The 12,955-nt window shown below is 54.3% G+C and overlaps 1 protein-coding gene and 1 long non-coding RNA gene across 2 annotated transcripts in view; both read right to left on the bottom strand.

Moving 5' to 3' along the window:
* Positions 1-12,955, bottom strand: part of LOC119455307 (tight junction protein ZO-1) — a 212,745-nt gene that overhangs the window by 79,547 nt on the left and 120,243 nt on the right. Inside the window, exon 14 of the mRNA XM_037716704.2 lies at positions 2,599-3,191. Coding sequence (XP_037572632.1) covers positions 2,599-3,191 — 593 coding nt within the window. The remainder of the gene's footprint in view (positions 1-2,598; positions 3,192-12,955) is intronic.
* LOC125946194 (uncharacterized) lies at positions 5,416-6,242 on the bottom strand. Its single transcript, XR_007467452.1, has 2 exons — positions 5,900-6,242; positions 5,416-5,868 (listed from the first exon to the last, which is right to left on the bottom strand). It is a non-coding gene; the product is annotated as an uncharacterized LOC125946194 (long non-coding RNA).

Raw genomic sequence — 12,955 nt, 5'->3', positions numbered from 1 at the left:
CAAGTGTTCGTTTTATTTCACTATGCTCATTCCTCGTCAGACGGGTTTCTGTTGAACTCTGGATTATATCAATGTCATCATGGACGGCAACCTTGCAGTTATAAAGGCACGCGGCTGACGCACACACTGAGTCAATACGAAACTACCGTTTGCTGCAAAAACTTCAGATGAAAGCGCGGTCGCTATTGACCCAATCATGGATGGAGACTAGTACACAGTTATGAAGGCACACAGCTGATGCGCGGTTGATGCGTGCACCGAGTCAAAACGAAAGTAATTAGGCACTATATACCTGACTACATTGCTCAATTGTTAGCAAATGTCATAATCAGTTAACCCATGAAATCATAGAAGCAGAATTGATTGACAGGTTTGGCGACACCTGCGCGTCAAAACCGTCTATCGCCCTTTCTAGGAAGGAGCTATCTTTCTTGCGTAAAGATTGGAATTTTCTGCGGGAGGCGCACACATGGTGTATCACAGTTTTTGCTACATATGTGGTTGCTTACTTCAAATAAAACACTGTTGTAAGTCTGTTGTGCTCATGTGTCTTAGCCTCTTCTCCGTCCTCATCTTGAGCGTATAAAGTTCTTTCGTGTCTTACCAACATGCCCAAACAGTCACCTTAGACACCTTTTCCCAAGTTTCTTATTGGGCTTACTATCCAAGTCGCTCTCTGATGCGCATCATCTGCTTCCCTTGGGAAAAGATGAAATCATACATTGCTGTCTTTCCAACACAATGACTCACATCAAGGTACACAATAAAGGTCTTTCGACATCTTTTTCCCATTTTCGGGCTTGTGCATGGCGGCATCCAGACGATTTGAGAAATACAAGGCATTCCGCGCATGCTGTGATAGGAGACCCTCTTTCACTTCTAGCTTAAACCTGGATTCGATGCAGCCACTAGATGGCAAGCATTTACTTGGAGTAGCTTAGGGTTGCTTTGAGAAGTAATGTGATGTGATAAGCGTTCCGTACTGAGGTGCGCTGCAAGCTGCCCACATGCAAGAAATGATAGCAAATCAGTTCTGCGGTAGCCTGCGAGGTGGAGGAAAGTACATGAAAGGGAATAGTTGTCATCCACCCCACTGCAGCACGAAGCTACAAAGGAAACCCAAATGGGTTTCTCAGAAAACAAGCTTTGCAGTTGAGGAAAAATTCGTCCTGGTCTGGAATTCGAACCCAGGACCTTATCGGGGCAACGCGCTACCATCGGAGCTTAATTCTTAATTCGCCCTCGATTGAGATTATTTCACCCTCGCTCTGCGATCTGCTAGCCTCCTGGTATGCTCAGATGGTAGAGCGAATGCCCTGGTAAGGCAGTCGCTTGTCCTGAGTTTGAATCCCGGACCCGGATGAATTTTTCTTCAACTGCGAAGCTTTCTTGCTGAGAAACCAACATAGGTTTCCTTTGTAGCTTCATGCAGCAGTAGGGTGGATGACAATCTTTCCCTTTCAAGAAAAGATAGCATAGGGCATGAACCTTGTTGGAGTGCCTAATAAACAAAAGGAAAAAACCTAGCACAGATACATAACAGATGCTGTGATGTGTGCACCAAAGAAAATAAAGAGCAAAAAAGAAAGTGGCCGTAGTTGATATCGCCAAAACTCATTGCTTCTTTTTGTTGCAAAAAAGCTGTCACACCAAGGAACACTGTTCCGGCTGACAACACTGATGCCTACCAGCACAATGTGCAACATGTTGAGAAATCTGTTGGTCAACTTGCAGTCAACAGTGGCCAGGTCACAAAACATAAAAAAAGAAAAGCGGGGACCTCAAATAAACGTGACGTACCACAGAGTTGGAGTGACACTGGAACCGGCAGAGCCACATCATGTTACATGCTGCATCCAAGAGGGACAAATGAGAGCTGTGACGCACGCCAGGCAGAACAGTTGAAGCGAGGGATGTGAAGCGAACAGACAATTTTGTGGTGTGCATGTGTAGTGTATCAAAGAACTCACTGTTGTTTGCTCAGTTAGCTTTACCAATATAAGTTAGTTAACAAAGTAGATCAGAAACAAAAAGCATACACCTGAAATCTTTCAGCGAACGACAACATACCGCTCGACACAGAACAGAATCTTACAGAGTGAATATGTTGAAAAGAATGCAGTGATGTAAGAAGAGGAAGCAAACACCAGTGTTTATGCTGGTGCAGTGGTTGGAACAGTGGCAGCTGCCAAAGCATACACGTGCACCAAATGATGTTGAGTGAATGGGCAACACTATGTGTGCACATTGCTCTGCCTTTGCACTCACCTGCATGCTACAAGGCACCAATGCTTATAGGGACAAAGGCATGTTCCAGCATGTACGAAAAATGAAAAGAGATGCAGAGACAAACGGACCACGGAAAATGTAGAGCACTGCTTTGCAACAACTCTGAGACTAGTGCTTGTCTTGTAGGCCATTGGCTGCCTTCCAAGCACCACAACATTTATGCCTGACAGAACCGTTGCCATTTGTGTGGAACTGTTCTGCAATTCTCACCATTGCATTGCCCACACTACTGTGTGCTGCCCTTTGCTCTATCTGTGGTGCATTTCTAGAACAGTGCACTAACTGCTAATGATGCAGAAATGTTCTTACAAGTGGCGGCTGCCGCAGAGGAGGCAGGTAGGGTGGCGGCGCCAGAGCATCTTCCTGGGTGGCCACACTGGGGTCACTGGAAGCCCGTACCAGGCCCAGACGCCGAGCCCCTTCAGAGGCCAGCTCCAGGTCACTCTCGGGTGATGATGCATAGCTCAGCCGCGAGGTGACCGGGAAGAGGAAGTCGTCTCCGATGGCCTCCTCGGGCTTGTTCTCAGAGCACCAGATACTGAGCTGCTGCTGCTTGTCCAGGGTCTCACGCAGCTTCTTGTACCACATGTCGGCGCCCGTCAGGGCCACCGTGGAGGTGAACAAGTGTCCCCACAGCCGCTCCAATTTGAGCGCCCTCTCGTACAGCTTACGCGCACTCTGCCGCACGGGCAGTCGTGATCGCAGTTCTTTCACGGCCTGCTTGCTTTCGGCACGCAGGAACACCACGATGGGGTAAAACTGGGCGTAGTTGAGTCGGTCCACGGCCCCCGGGCTGACGTCGAGCAGAGCGTGCTTTCCCTGCTCCACCACTTCCCGGATGGCACTGAGCCGAACAGCCGGGGCCCCCTTGGGTACCGGCTCCTCAACAGGTCCCCCGGGCTCTGCAGCATAGTGCACAAGAATTTTTGTTAACAATGGCATGCACTGATGAGTGCCACAAGATGCTGATGCACCAGCACTTGTTGTGCACTTGTTTCTCAGTGTCCGTGTAGCAATTCGCAACACTAGCTGTTTGGGCTTCCACAAAGATGGGATGACATTTCAAACGGCAAGGGATGCGTGTCTGCGTTGTTATGATCCCCAAAGTTGCACATGCTCCTGTATTCAAGAGTGTCATTGTCTACAGACATGCAAAAGCATGCAGTTATTCCTTCAGCTGAAGCAGCTGTGCCTCGATCAGCTTTGAAAGGCAATGTATCAAAGCCACAACATGTACTAATTTAAGGCTAGAAGGTGGGCTATAGCTGCTTCACTTAGTAATGCATCATGGCTTAGCAGTGAAAAAGTTTAAGAAAGAAAGTTTAAGGAAGAATTCAGGTAGACAGAAAATTTTCTACCAAAACCTACTTCATCTACTTGCTACATTGTACGCTACCGAGCTTGTGTCAACTCAAGAACTAGGAGTAGCCATCATCACATTATCAATGAAAAACAGCAAGGAACTTTGTGTAACAGTCAAGTATAGTTGGTGGAACATTGCCCTAATTCACCATGGTGGAAAAACAGCACAACTTAACATTGACAAGACAGAAAATATACACAAACTAGTAGGGCTGATTCTTCGTCCGTGTAAAGTTGCACTGATCTTGCACCATGCATCCATACCAAGTAGCCCAAATGACAGCTCTCGTGAATGCAATTTCTAGTTCACCTAAACCCCAGCATGCATGGTGTGGAAGAATAAGTGCTGCTACTATTGCTGAGGAGTTCAAGTGTGACTACTAGCAACTGCACCTGTACACAACACATTCGAATACAGTGTATCGAACCCAAAGGTGTTTGCGAAATAGTTTGACATATCAATATTTGAAAATATAAAATATCTTTATCTGAAGCTTATCTGAGACCTCCGAACGTCTCTGACAGTTTGTCGAGATCTTGAAAAGTGGGAATTTACCAATCTTCTTCTCCAAAGCCGTGTTGACCGCAAAAAAAAAGCTTATTTTTTGCGTACGAATGTCACAAGTCACCTGCGCTGCAGAACGGTCTTTGATATTGTGGGGGAGCACACGCTGCCACCTTCTCCCGCGGGTGCTCGCCCGTCGCCGGCGCACGGAGCGCCCGCGACAGCAGCCGGGTGGACATCTCGTGCGCGCACACCGCGCGCTGCGGGAGCCGGGCGAACACGGGAGAAATGCACTTTGCCCTCTCCCGGTTCTCGCTCGCCTCTCGCGACGCGCGTGCCGCGCGGGAAGAGGGAAAGCATCCGGCGGGCGAGGAGGACACTCCCCTCGCGGAAAGGCAAAAAGGCATAAAAGAGCGCGACCGAGAGACCCCCGCTCTCTCTGACCTCGCTTGACCTTCTGCCTGGACGGATTTTTACCTGCTGAAAGCCGTGAGTGACCTCGTTCGCGTGACTACCACACGCGACGAGGCAAGCCTATTTTATTAGTTGTTATACAGAGCGGACTTCCCTCTACAAGTGTGTTTTATTGCTGACAGCAATAAACGTTGTTGAGTTGACTCGCTGGTTGCCTTATTCGCCCGAACCCTACGTAGCTGCGATTACACGCGCTACGGGTTGGGGAAGACCCCCACATTTGGCGCCCAACGTGGGGCTCTTGGGGCATCGGACGATAATTTTAACAGTTTTGCTCGGTTTGAGATGTTTCAACCGAAGCGTAGTCCTAGCGTGGATTTTGATCGCTAGTGTCGGCGGTGTGCTTTCTTGAGTGAGGCGACGGTTGCTGTAGCGTGTTTGAACTTTTCAACATGCTAAGCCTTTTCGCGAGTGTTTTGAAGTACACTCGTCGGTACGAGAGCCACGTGGTCTGCATCCTGGGAGAGCGAGGCCTAGCGCCCGCGGAGCATTGGCAAGCCTGAATCGAGTGAGTACGGAAGCCTCGTGGGTGGTCCGAATTTCTTATGTAAATAGCTTCTTCTATATCTTTGACTTCGGAAGTCGAGGCTCAGGGAGCCGGGTGGCCGCGGGCCACGGGTGCCGCTACGGGCTGACTGGTATTGCGGCCTGGCACCGGGCGCTCCGACACCGTCTGGGACGGTGGGCGCCGTCAACTCGGATGCTGTGTGCACCGAGCGGAGTAGGACCACCTCACAGAGCTAACGTCTCTTCGCGGCTGCCTGTTCTTGTGTCCATTTTGGGTGTTGTTTTTTTTTTTTTGGATGCCGGTTGTTGTCAAAGTAGCGACGCATTAGGCCTAAGGCTTAACAAAGCCGCCTGTCGCACGTTGAGGGACACAACCTGGTGGACCGTGGTGTTGAGGTGTCGCACATTGCTTCCCTCATTAGTTCGCCTAGCACGAATTGAAATTCTCGTTCGACTCAAGAAAGTAAGCTTTGTTCACGTGAACTTAGCATCTGCTATGCCGCCCGAAATTTTGCTAGCCGAATTGAACATCGTACCACGTGGGCGATGCGTATGCCGAATTCCTCTCCCTTGCACTACTTTAGTGTTTGTCGAGTGCGTTGAGTGTACGCAGCGTGAGCGGAGTCACTCCTGGTTTGCTGTCACCTGCACATCGTCAGCGCTGCTGCCCCGGACTACAATCGAGCTACCCCAGGCTTTGGAGATGCCTGTGGTCAATGTCGGCGCAGCGACTTCGGCGGCCGCCAATGTCCGGCTCGCAACCCTCGGCGGCTGGGAAAAGAGCCGGCAGTCACCAACGGCTACTGCGGCTCTAGTCAGCAGGGCGCGAGCGACGCTTGCTCGTGCCGACTTCTGCGTCGCCGTTTCCGGAGTCCTGGGCTGGAGTCGTGCCATCGAATCTGCAGACGTGGTGCTGTGACCAACGGATGCCAGCGGTGAACCCCAGAGTCAATGTCGGCTCGCACGTTGTGGATAATGCGTGGACATTTACTCGGCGGCGCCACTGTCGCATGTACTAACTTTTGTTCGCGACGCGCGCGTTGATAGGCCTTGTGACATGTTTCGCCGGCGTATGTGTAGTGATTTAAGGTTGGGGGGATGTGGGAATGCGCGACTCACGCGTCCCCCGATGTTGTTTTCCCCGCATGTCTCCTGTAGTCCGGCTTCTCTGCGTGGCTACCGGCGGTGGTTGCGGCGCGTTGCGAGAGATGGCGCTAGTGTCGCGATGCTAACGCCACCGAAACGCCGGGGTCAATTGGGAGAAAAAGGTCGAGGGCTCTCTCTTTGGCTGGGGATCGGCGACCAACACGCACGAACGCTTCGCGCGTGCGCCGGCCCGCTTCGCGCGACCGTCGCGCGAGGCTTAGAGCAGGACACCGGTATGGACGAACACGGATCGTTCGAGCGCGCCATCGTTAGCGTGACTGTACACGTGAACGACTAGGCGATGGTGTCATAGCATGGGGCGAGCATATTCGCTCGCTATCGGGTCGCGGTGAGTCGGACTTCCTTGATTTGTCGCGCGCCCGTGTGAATGTTCTATTGGTAGCAATTCGGCTGGTATGTATTAGTGTATGAAAGGTGCAATAAATGCCCTTTTGATTGTCTGCACTACTGCGTTGTTGTTCCTTTGTCCCAAGAGCACATGTGAGACCCCACATCTGGCGCCCAACGTGGTTCGAATTCGGCAACACGGCGAGTTTTCTTTTCTGTTTTTTGGAGCTGGGACTACTTAAGTTGCAGTAAACAATGGCGACGGGCTTGTCTGACTTTCCAGATTTGTTCATGTTGTCGGAGGTCGCGGCAGATAATCAGAGGCCTAGTGCTAACGCGGCGGCAGCTTCCGAACAAACCGGTAGCTTTGATTTTGAGTGTTTCACGTGGAACAGTCGGGATCGCGGAAACGCCACGTTGGCAGGGTTTAGGCCTGAGAGTAGGCCTAACACGCCTAACACCTCGCCGCGTCGTCCCGCGGACTCAGAGCCACCTATGCCTCTAAATAGTTCGACGCAAGCTGCGGATGCGTCCGAACCTTCGGGCGGTAGTATTCCGTCAAGCGAAATAATGCTGCAGAATGCGCTGCAAGTCATGCAGGGCTTAGCCGGCGCCCTGCAGAACACCATGCGGGCCCCGTCGCAGAGCGAGCGACCACGAATTAAGGTAGACATGCCTACCTATAGTGGGTACCACGATCGCACTAGTGCAAACGAGTACCTCGACCGTCTGCAATATTATCAGCAAGCAACAGGGCTTTCAGACGCCGAACTTCTCGCGCGCGTGGTCCCTGCTTCACTGACTGAACAGGCGGCTCGTTGGTTCCGACTGGCCGGACACAGAGCCCGCACAGTAGAAGAGTTCCGCGCGAACTTCCGCGAGGAATTTCTTCCGGCCAACTACGAGTGGCGTTTGAGGAGAGAGTTGGAGTTGCGTACCCAGCATCCGGACGAGTCCCTGCTGGAGTATGTTCGAGCGATGGACGAACTTTATCGTCTCGCAAGTCCTCTCGCCACCGACGCCGATAAAGTCGAGCGCGTCACACGGCAAGCGCACCCGACTTTCGCGGCCTACTTCAGGGGATGTAGGTACCGAGACTTAGACGAGCTCGCCACCGAAGCAAAGCGCATCCAAGGGGACATCCTCGCGGCGCGAGCATACCGTCCGCCTCCACCCGCCGCGCTGTCACTCGAGCCTCGCTGCGCGTGGAACGGCGGCGGGATCGCTTCACATTCCCCGAGGGTCGACGCGTCGGCATCGTTCGCCGACGAGCAGGTCCAGCGTGGTTGGGAATTATCAGACCGCGCCTTGGACCCGTACGCCTACGCGCTGAAAACAGCACAGCATAACGCGGCACGCAGTGCGCCGCGGCAGGAACTTGCGACTAATGCGAGAACAGAGGAGCGGCACATGCCGACCGCCGAGCGTGGAAGCTACGGCCCGCCGGATTGGAGCGACGGGCGCCCACGCCACCGAGGCTTCGGTGGCCGTTGCTACCAATGCGGCGGACTGGGGCACATCGCCCGTGACTGCGCAAGCACGCCGGGCCAAGGTCGAGCACGTGGTTCGGGAAACGGGCGAGGCCGCCGGTGATCCACCTTGGGTCCCGGGCGGCGATCTCGAACACAACTGGCGATTTCGATTTACTTGCGCCTTTGGCTTGTCGCGTAGGAGATGTCGCGGACTCACAGGCGCCGTTCATCGAGCTAACGATAGCCCGAAAGAAGTTTGCCGCATTATTGGATACTGGGGCAAGCGCTTCTTTATTTGGTGACGAGGTGTTGCAGCATCTCCGCGAGAACAATATCCGCTTAAGAGATAGTGACATCACTTTCCGCCTTGCTTCCGGCACAGCACAATCGAGCGGTGCAGCTAGACTAGTTATTCGTTGGGAGAGACGCGTCAGGCGACAACGCCTCGTACATCTTCCCGGTCTGTCAGTGCCTGTTATTTTAGGTCGAGACTTTCTCGCCAAGTCGGGTATTTTGATAGACATCGCCAGCGGAGGTTACCGAGAGAACGGAACGGGTGTTTTGAAGCGTTTCGCAAAAGCGCCCGTGCCTGCGGCGACACGCCAGTCTCCGGGGGCGGCGCGAGCGGGCCACACCCAGCCGCAGCCGAGCGAGCAAACCGTAATCGGTAAAGACGATCAAAGCAACGGAGAGACGGTAGCACAACATTGTGCCGCGACGTTGCAAGGGGCAGCGCACCCACTTTTGTCAGAGGTCAACAGCCTGCCGGAGAGAGAACGGGCACGACTGTCATCGCTGTTGTACGAATACGACGCGATTTTCACGGACCGGCCGGGCCTCACTACGTTAGTCAGGCACAGGATAGACACGGGTGACGCTGCGCCGTGGAAATGTAATCCTCGGCCGATAAGCTTGACTAAACGGAAAGCACTTGACAGCGCCTTAGACGAACTCATCGACACAGGCGTTGTGGAAAGGTCGAACAGCCCATGGGGCTTCCCGGTAGTTCTAGTCCCGAAGAAGGACGATACTTATCGCCTTTGTGTAGACTACCGCAGGCTGAATGAGGTTACGAAGAAGGATGCGTACCCTCTACCCTCCATTTCCTCTTTAGTATCTAACCTAGGCGGGGCGAAGTACTTTACGACGCTCGATGCTAGTCGGGGATATTTTCAGGTCGAAATGGACGAGCGTGACAAAGAGAAAACGGCTTTCACTTGTCACCGCGGGCTCTTTCAGTTCAAAAGAATGTCTTTTGGCTTAGTCGGAGCTCCCGCTACTTATCAGAGGTTGATGGACCGAGTTCTAGGAGATGCGAAGTGGCAACATGCTCTCGCATATCTCGACGATATAGTGGTTTATTCGAAAACATTCGACGAGCACTTGCGCCACTTGAGAGACGTCCTAGACAGGCTGAGGTCCGCGGGTATCACGTTGAACCCGAGTAAAGCTCAGATAGCTGCGAACAGAATAACGCTGTTGGGATTCACGTTGGACAACGGCCGCATTCTGCCGAGTGAGGATAAGCTCGAGGCTATACTGAGCTACCCGTCGCCGAAAGATATCGGCGAACTGAGACGCTTTCTGGGATTGGTGAACTTTTATCGCCAATTCATTCCAGACTGCGCGGCAGTGCAAGCGCCTTTAACGAAGCTCTTGAGGAAAGACGAGCGTTGGACTTGGGGTCCAGAGCAGGAGGCGGCACTGCGCGGCCTCACAAAGGTGCTCGCTGACACGGCAGAGTTGCAGCTGCCCGACTTGAACAGGGAGTTTGTGATTCAAACAGACGCAAGCGACCTGGGTCTGGGTGCAATTTTGCTTCAGGAGCACGGAGGCATTCTCCGACCGGTTGCGTTCGCGAGCCGTTCGTTGACGCCGGCGGAAAGGAACTACTCGGTGACAGAGAAGGAGTGTCTCGCGATAGTTTTCGCTCTGCGAAAGTTTGACTATTATGTCGACGGAGTGGCATTCACGATTGAGACTGACCACATGGCTCTCACTTGGTTGAGGCGCTTGAGTGAGCCGAGTGGTCGCCTGGCGCGTTGGGCACTGCTGCTGCAGCGTTACGACTTCACCGTGCGCTACCGCAAAGGAAAAAGCAATGCCGCAGCGGACGCACTTTCGCGAGCGCCAGTCCGAGGCGAGGGAGAAACCCTGGCCGTAGCCCGAGTAAGGGACGCGGAACAACCATCGGTCCTGGGCGAGAGCGTGAACCACGTAGATGTTGTCGGTTCCGCAGGAGTTGTCTTCAGCAGAAAGGAGCTGTTCGAGGCTCAGCAGAAGGATCCGTTTTGTCGAAAAGTGCTCGACGGGCTCCGAGAGCCGGGCGGCGCGGCCGCCGCGCACATGGAGGCAGCTGGTATTGCTGTCGGTGCGGAGCGCTCAGGAACAGCTGGTAATGCTGTGAGCGCGCTGGATTCCTATCTGCTGAATTCCGACGGCGTCCTGCTGAGGTATATTCCCTCCGAGAACGACACAAGTGAGGCGTTTAAGGTGGTGATACCGCGCGCGTTGAGAGGAGCATTGCTACGCTACTTTCATGACTCGTGCATTGCTGGGCACGCGAGCGGCCCCAAGACTTACGTTAAGTTGTGTCGCTTCGCTACCTGGCCAGGCATGAAACGGGACGTGATTCGCTACGCCCGATCGTGTCATGTGTGCCAAAGCGTGAAGCCCCGAGGCGGACGACCGCCCGGCTTCATGCAGCCTATCGACAGCCAGACTCCCTGGCAAATCGCGGCATGTGACATCATGGGACCGTATCCCACAACACCGAGCAGGAACAAATTCTTGCTGGTGGTCACGGATCACTTCAGTAAATGGGTAGAACTTTTCCCCCTACGAAAACTGACGGCACGGGTGATCATGGATAAGTTGATGGAGGTTTTTACCAGGTTTGGTTTTCCGGAACAGTTGATAACGGACAATGCGTCCTACTTCACTGCAAAGGTGTTCGTTGACTCATGCGCCGCACTTGGCATTAAGCATAAGAAAACGACAACCTACCATGCCCAGTCGAACCCCACTGAACGAGTCAATCGCAACATCAAGCACATGCTTGTCGCGTTCTCTGAAAGGCATAAGGACTGGGATACCTACCTTCCAGAGATCGGGTTTGCATTGCGATCGACAGTGAACCGCTCGACTGGGTATGCGCCTTCTTCTCTCAACCTGGGGAGAGAGCTGCCGAATCCGATGGATAGGGTTCTCGCGGATCGCAGCGGAATGCCAGTCGCGCCGTCAGCACGAGCTGAATACGCGACGCATCTACGTGCCAAGATGACGGAAGCTTTACATAAAGCACGCTGTAATCTTCGCACTGCAAGGGCACAGCAGAAGGCGCAGTACGACCGCTCGCATCGGAACGTCCACTACGAAGTGGGCGATCTGGTGCTTCGACGCCAGCATGTTCTCAGCGATGCTACCAAACAGTTCGCTGCCTCGCTGGCGCCGAAGTGGACCGGGCCGTATCTAGTGAGAGAGAAGGTTTCCTCGCTTGTTTACCGGCTCGAGAACAAGAAAGGAAAGCCGATCGGCGGACCGGTACACGTATGCGACCTGAAACGCTACGTGCCGCGTGATGAGCAGTGGGATGACGATCAGGCCCTCCCTCAACCGCGATCGGTGAGAGAGAGCAGTCAGAACAGAACGGCGAGCCCGCAGCCGCGCTACAATTTGCGTAGCAGGCGAAGGTAATCTGACTGCTAGTTGCGTAACCCGACGACTGCGAGGAACATTCGTAAGTCCGGGTGACGTTGCGTACCGCGTGAGCATACAGCCGCGCCGGGCTGGCACCTTGGTAGTTCCTGCCGGGGAAGCGAACGTCTAGTGACCATGGAGCGCCGAGTATGGATGACGAGTCGTCAAGGCCACGACGGGAATGTGGCGTGAACGCTCGACGCGTGGGTGTGCGGTTTCACCAAAGACTGCTGTGAGGGCCAGTGCGGTGATTATCCTGTGCTGCGACTCGAATTGGTGATGATGCTTGCGAACATTCCCTTCGCAACAGACGTCGATGGTGTCCCCGGATACGGCCAACTATGCTGCTGATCACAGTGCCGTTCCGTGCAGTTTGCTATGCAGTTGCTGATAATAATTTCCAGGAGCAGAGCAAGACGAGATACGGCCGTGCGAATTGCCTGCAGTACGCGCTGGAACAACTGACGCCCTTGCAGTACTGACGGCGCTACGCCGGCCTTGGAGCCGCACGAACCGCAATCCGGCGGCCGGCAGACGACCACCCCTCCAGCGCAGCCGACACCTAGGGCGCAGCACTGAGAGCCACCTTCGAGCCCCGACAACGATCCCGCCTCGCAAGCCCGAGCAGTGCAGCTGACCAGCCGCCTCCGAGTCGGCATCAAGTGTCCGCCAGCTGAGGGCTACATCACCACAACGCTTCCTCGGTCGCCAACCTCGGCGGGTACTCAGGCAAACGGACGTCCCTAGGTGCCAGCCTCAACGTACGGGGGCCTTCTTAAGGGGGGGAGGATGTGGGGGAGCACACGCTGCCACCTTCTCCCGCGGGTGCTCGCCCGTCGCCGGCGCACGGAGCGCCCGCGACAGCAGCCGGGTGGACATCTCGTGCGCGCACACCGCGCGCTGCGGGAGCCGGGCGAACACGGGAGAAATGCACTTTGCCCTCTCCCGGTTCTCGCTCGCCTCTCGCGACGCGCGTGCCGCGCGGGAAGAGGGAAAGCATCCGGCGGGCGAGGAGGACACTCCCCTCGCGGAAAGGCAAAAAGGCATAAAAGAGCGCGACCGAGAGACCCCCGCTCTCTCTGACCTCGCTTGACCTTCTGCCTGGACGGATTTTTACCTGCTGAAAGCCGTGAGTGACCTCGTTCGCGTGACT

This window comes from Dermacentor silvarum, chromosome 6 (genome assembly GCF_013339745.2).
Source record: "Dermacentor silvarum isolate Dsil-2018 chromosome 6, BIME_Dsil_1.4, whole genome shotgun sequence".
Classification (NCBI taxonomy): Eukaryota; Metazoa; Arthropoda; class Arachnida; order Ixodida; family Ixodidae; genus Dermacentor; species Dermacentor silvarum.
Note: the sequence above shows the minus strand (reverse complement) of the source record. Positions and strands in the feature narration are given on the sequence as shown.